At 35.0% G+C, this 5,994-nt stretch overlaps 1 protein-coding gene across 1 annotated transcript; it reads right to left on the minus strand.

The window, feature by feature from the left end:
* Window positions 1-1,157: 1,157 nt before the first annotated feature.
* LOC102808157 (uncharacterized) lies at window positions 1,158-5,170 on the minus strand. Its single transcript, XM_085498565.1, has 5 exons — window positions 5,098-5,170; window positions 2,842-2,935; window positions 2,048-2,158; window positions 1,798-1,933; window positions 1,158-1,589 (listed from the first exon to the last, which is right to left on the minus strand). Exons 2-5 carry the CDS (start codon window positions 2,908-2,910, stop codon window positions 1,270-1,272), a joined length of 636 nt encoding a protein of 211 aa, XP_085354691.1. The 5' UTR covers window positions 2,911-2,935; window positions 5,098-5,170; the 3' UTR covers window positions 1,158-1,269.
* Between the last annotated feature and the right edge of the window lie 824 nt (window positions 5,171-5,994).

A 5,994-nucleotide genomic window follows, 5' to 3' on the forward strand; every position in this document is an offset into this window, starting at 1 on the left:
TAGTCGACCATTAATGATTCAATTATGTTGAGATATCCGATGCTATAGGTTGTTGTTCAATTAATATCCTCGTTACCTAGTTTATATATTACACTCACAGTGTATTTCATTCCTTGTATAGCGAACAAGTACCCAGGCTAATACTACATTGTTGAACAAATGTTGAAGACCACTCATTCATGGCGAGATCCTATATGATTGTATCATGATTTATATTTCGGCTTAATGGTGGTTGCCATGACATCTACTGATAAAGGTTAAATGATGAGGCCAGATGACAGGACTGGTTGGGATCCGTCGACACATTCTCATGAGCTTGCGATTTCAAGCTTATGCGGTACCTTGGTCGTAGTCCAAAACTAATTATGTATATTGATGTCAACTGTGGAATGTTATTGCAAGACCATTAGCGCCCATAAATATAAACTGACGTTGGCACTATGATAGTGGTTTTCCTAATATAGTGACGATTAATCATTTGTACTATGATGTGTAAAACGTTCGTGTGATTGGCTGTTTGTTTAGAGGCAACGCCTCAAAGTCTTATACTCTATTGTAATTGGCTAATGGTTGACAAGTTAATAAAGTGATTTGAAGCTGTCTCGGGAAGAGAAGCACGAGTCAGTCGGAGAATCGAAGGTGACACGAACTGAGCTTCTGTGTGTTTTTTGTGAGTCCAACGTGGAGAACAATCGAAAGTGAAAGGTTTCGAAACATCAAAAATACCTATCACAATTGTCCCAGTGTCTACCAGTAATTGCCTTCAAAATATTTTCCCCTGCAAATATCCCACCGCCTTCTGGTCGATAAGTTGTAGTTTACATGGAAACAAGTTATTTTCACGATTTGAACCAACAATGTGGACTTAATATGTGATATGTTGTTGGATGCATTTATTAGTTCGAGGGCTATATTTCACAAATAACGATGACCTTTGTACAAACGTATACATACAACCATAGACCTTAAAGTCTACTAAGTATGATACAACACACTTATTAAAACTACGTGTACAACTCGTTAATTAAAAAAATAATTAAAGGTTTGCAGTAATTTAATTTGTCTTCAATCGTCTATTGTAAGGGATTGCATATGAGTAATCACATATATAAACACGCACGATTAACTTCACCACCAACACAAACAAGAAAAACGTATAATGCTGATATAATTTATTGGAACTATTAATTATATATTGATTAGAAATAATAGATGTATATAAGATCTATTACATCATCACTTATGTCGTCGCAATCCCGAATTTGTTGGTCAGGAATTCACTTTCTCACTTCTGCAATTACAGTATCCATCTGGATTCTCCTTACGCCACTTATCACCTGCATTCTGCAATTCCTGTGAAATGGGTTCGTAGCGACACGTGCCGGCTGCCAGTTTTTGATACGGAACTAGATTGCTGGGGTCGAATATGTCATGAAAAGAGCAAATGGGGTTCAACTGAGCCTCGTAGATGCAATCCAACAGTCTCACATTCTCGACGCACAGTACCGAGTATTTTGAGCGTACGCGAAGGACTGTGTCATGGACGCATTTTTCCCGAATGGTCGCCAAATGACACGGGCCTAGAGACTCTGTAAAATAGAATATAGAAACAGTGTTATACAAGCGTTGGGCATATACAATTATTATCAGTGTAAACTGTCTTTCAGTATAAACAATGAGAGCAAATTGGTGGTTCTAACACCGCGATTACGTATTTACTTTGACTAATGCGCAGTAACCCACTTATTATGATAAATATCACTTGTCATATTTATTATCAATCATATTCACACTTACCATCAACGTCATTGCTGCATATCCCCCATTCATTGTAATACGAAAGTGCACGAGCCAGCTGATTTATATTTGCTACAATACCCTCGCCACCGGACGCGCCTTCGCAGTAAATCTTCTTAAGACAATCTAACTTGGTCTGAAACGTACAGTCATTTTAAAAGTTAGTTCAGACAAAGTAGGATTCGGTAAATTTATGGAAATTAATAAACGTTATTAATATTTTTTTGGATATCAACGTAAGATAACTCACGTTCATAAATCCGCAATATTGCCAGCCAGTGCCTTTGTTCCAATTGACGGGGTTGTTCATGAACTCGCTACCCACAGCATCACAATTGTTTTCCAGGTGTTCAGTACATAACTGAAATCAACAAATATTTTGTTTTTAATTGGGGTTAGTGTAGTGTAGTGTAATGTAGTGTAGTGTATCGAAAGGAACACGTACATAAGGTCATCCATTTATAATACGCTTTCCATAGAATCGAAATTTAACTGTATTCGCAGATCGCTGACGCGTTTGAGATTTTGTTTTCAAAATATTATTGTCATTAGTTCATAGGAATATTGACTGGATTGTAATCCCGTCAGTTTTCACGTATTCGTCTTCTTTTCAAATGTCGTCGTACATCATATTATTGTAAATGCGATGCAGTGATAGAGTCTTTTGTCACACAGACACATGTCTGACATGTCCACTCGGTGATTGTTTTGCCACGTATGTTTTGTTATAATGCGAACAGCCCATGTGGGATATATGTTTATTTAAAACACATCATTCGTTACAGGATTTTCATTTTTTTTTATTTCATGACGTCTGTCTGTATATTTTGATTGTAGCGATGTGCGATATTCTTTAAATAAAGAAACGCTGTAAATTATTACGTATGTCCATTCATTTTACGGAAATTTAGATTGAAATGTTGGTTCTTTTCTGCATTAAAATGATCACGCGCGACACAGGGCTGTAAATTAGAATTATATAGATTATTCCTCCGATAAAACAATATTGGGTTATCAATTTTCTTGAAAAGTATTAATACTTACTGCGTTGGTAGAACACACTGCAATCACAAGTATTACAATTGATCGGCACACTGATCTAATAATTGCCATGGTGATGATTGATTACGACCAGTATCTGAGTATTTAATGGATGAACGGTTTATGCAATTAAGTGCAACATGTATAGTAGAATATCTCAGAATATTTCTTCTGATAATTTTGTTTGATCCCTACAGGACAAAATATTTAAGAACATTTAAATGTTCACTATGTATTCACCAATTACACATCTCTGACGCAATTATTCAAGTTTTCCTCGAATTACAGTCGTAATAAGAGTTCTAGTTCGGTCTCCTACACGCCATGTCTATAATTTAAGTACATTTAAATACTCGGGCGTTATCAATAACTAATCTTTTGAGTTACATCCCGCATATATATTCTCATTTGTTCGTGTGTCAAATATAAGAATGAGAATGTACATGTCAAACGGTGAAATGTATATTGATATATTTCTTTGATTTATTTTGTAACGGACACGTATACGGAGTGATGTTACTCACAGGGTAATTGTAACACATTAGATGCATCTTTTTGCAATTATTCACATTTTTTTTCTTATCGTATTTACAAAAAATCTACTTATAGTATTCAGGGTTTCAAAATCCGATTCTAATTCGCTGATTTTTTATATGTACATCATTCTTCACTATTATGTTTTTAGAATGATATATGAAAAGGATCATACATGGGGATTTATTGCGAAACTACAAAGTTAATAAAGCTTTAAATATTCATTTTAAATATTGTATTTGTCTAAAATAATTATATTTTGTCCCTTGTTGTTTTTGCATTTTGATGACATTTGTCCGAGTGGTGGCCATGTTTGTCACCCCACCTCCCGCATGTTTCTAATTCCAATAATAAATCTTGTTTAGTTACGAGTAGAAAATTATATACGATGAGACGCGTATTGCTAGGAATTGCCACTTTGAAAGAACAAAACCCGGATAAGGTGATATTTAATTATAATATTACTTCTGTCATTATTTTAATTGACACAGTCACTAAAAAAACTTAACGTGGTTATGTAATTGACAATGACTTGTTTTATTTTAGTTTATATGTGGTATATTTTATAACATTTTTATAACATATTTTATGGTAGGGTTACTGGCATATTTGTATTATTTATTAGTTTTTAAATCAGGTTTCTCTCATATTATTGTTGATTGATCATTCATGTGTGTTAGCTCAGAATGTTTGTATGTATCACTGACGTGCCCAAGAACTAGACAAAATTACATTTCACATGCTTTGTGACAGTTATTACATGCTTCTTAATTTTCCAATGTAGACAATTTCATCTCAGCGTTACTTTTGCCATTACGATCTACTAAATACTCCAGCATTTAATATTAAATTCCAAAAAAATATTGTTTGGTTTGCGAATTATTGAAGTCTATATTTTTGTGGCAGTTCGCAGTGGCGGATCCAGAGGGGGCCAGGGGGGCCATGCCCCCCCCCAAACGCATGACGATTCGTATGATCTGGATTACGCATAGCTTCTCTGCGATTTACGGTCCGTATATCTTAAGCGTAGCTTGGACCCCCCCCCCCCCCAATACATTTTGCTGGATCCGCCATTGGCAGTTCGTCTATCTTGTGTTGCCTCATATGAGAGAGTATTCCTGTGAACTCTCCGAGTTGTTTGAGATCTACCATGAAAATATGAACGTGGCAAGCAATTAATTATATTCAGAATAACTGAAGATTTCAAATACAGTACAATAACTGATTCTGTATATTACTTTTTATTCTGGGAGAAAATAGAAATATTTTATAAATATCTAAATTTTGTTACCTTTTGGCATTTTGGCAGATTAAATTTGCGTTCTAAAACTGACACTATTTGCAATATTTCCTGGCAAATGTTTGTTTGATTTTTTTTACCCAAAAAGTTTATCTCTCTCCCAGAACTTAAATGGTACACCTTTTACCACACATATATTGATTGAAGTATCTCGCTCAAAAAAGGAATCCTGAGAATTACTGGGTAACTCTCGACACGATTTGATTTACGATCAGACTTCACGCAAAAACTATACATTATCACAATTTATAGCGTGATCTCTCTCAACCACGAGACTGAAATATTTTCTTGGCCCTAAAAAATATAATCTAGACATTGGCGAGTGACACACAGTTGTTACAATTAAGTATTTGCTATATAAGATATACAATGCTCGTGGTAGAAATACGGCTATATTGGTTAGATACAAGTTTTATTGTACTCACCCAAGCTGCTTCTCACACGCCGTGTATCAGAACTAACAGGAATTGGTTGTTATTGTGTCAACAGAATCTGGATTAACCACAATTTTCAGTAACTACAAGTTAGATTATGAGCATAGTGTTGAAAAGAGTTATCGCCTTTCTCTATTTATCCACCATTTTTAGGCAATTTTAACTATTTTTACCAACGAATCAAGTTTCCTCCTGCTCATGACGATTATTTTTTATGGATACCTGATTGGTGAATTAAATAAGCTGATGACATATTTTATAATTAGTTCTTCAACAAGGCCACTCCTGGGGTATCCAATCGTTACGTCAACGACATTGAACAGGTCTTTTCCCCAAAAAATTTTCGTGTATATTTGGGCTGCCATACTTCATCAATTATGACAACCAGTCAATGTTACTACATTCTGGCACATTCTAACGCTTAATTAATACTCGGCTAATTATTTACTTAAGGCTTTCAATTTTTACGCGTAATTTAGCCTGAACGCGTGATTTGTTACAATATTACCAATTGAATCGTCGAACTAATGAAAATCTGTTGATTTTGCTCAAAAATAACATTGCAAGAATAACTTTGCAGTAAAACTACTGGTTAATTATATAACATCACTATTTCTACTTACATGTTGGGCTGCAACGGTACATTCAAGTGAACTGTGTGATGTGAAGCTAACCAGGGTGTTATTCACGCTTTAAATGGCTTGCAGGCCTGCTATTACTAGACAATAAAAGAACAGATGTATAAACATGCATCGACCCAATAGATCATTCACGTTTGTAATATCACGAAGGGGTGTAACCTACTTGCTCTGAGGGACGCGTGTAAATGCTGAAGAATATTCCAATTTTGAAGATATTGATTAAATGTCGATATATGTTTAATCATAC

Source organism: Saccoglossus kowalevskii, chromosome 4 (assembly GCF_978046115.1).
Source record: "Saccoglossus kowalevskii chromosome 4, keSacKowa6.1, whole genome shotgun sequence".
Classification (NCBI taxonomy): domain Eukaryota; kingdom Metazoa; phylum Hemichordata; class Enteropneusta; family Harrimaniidae; genus Saccoglossus; species Saccoglossus kowalevskii.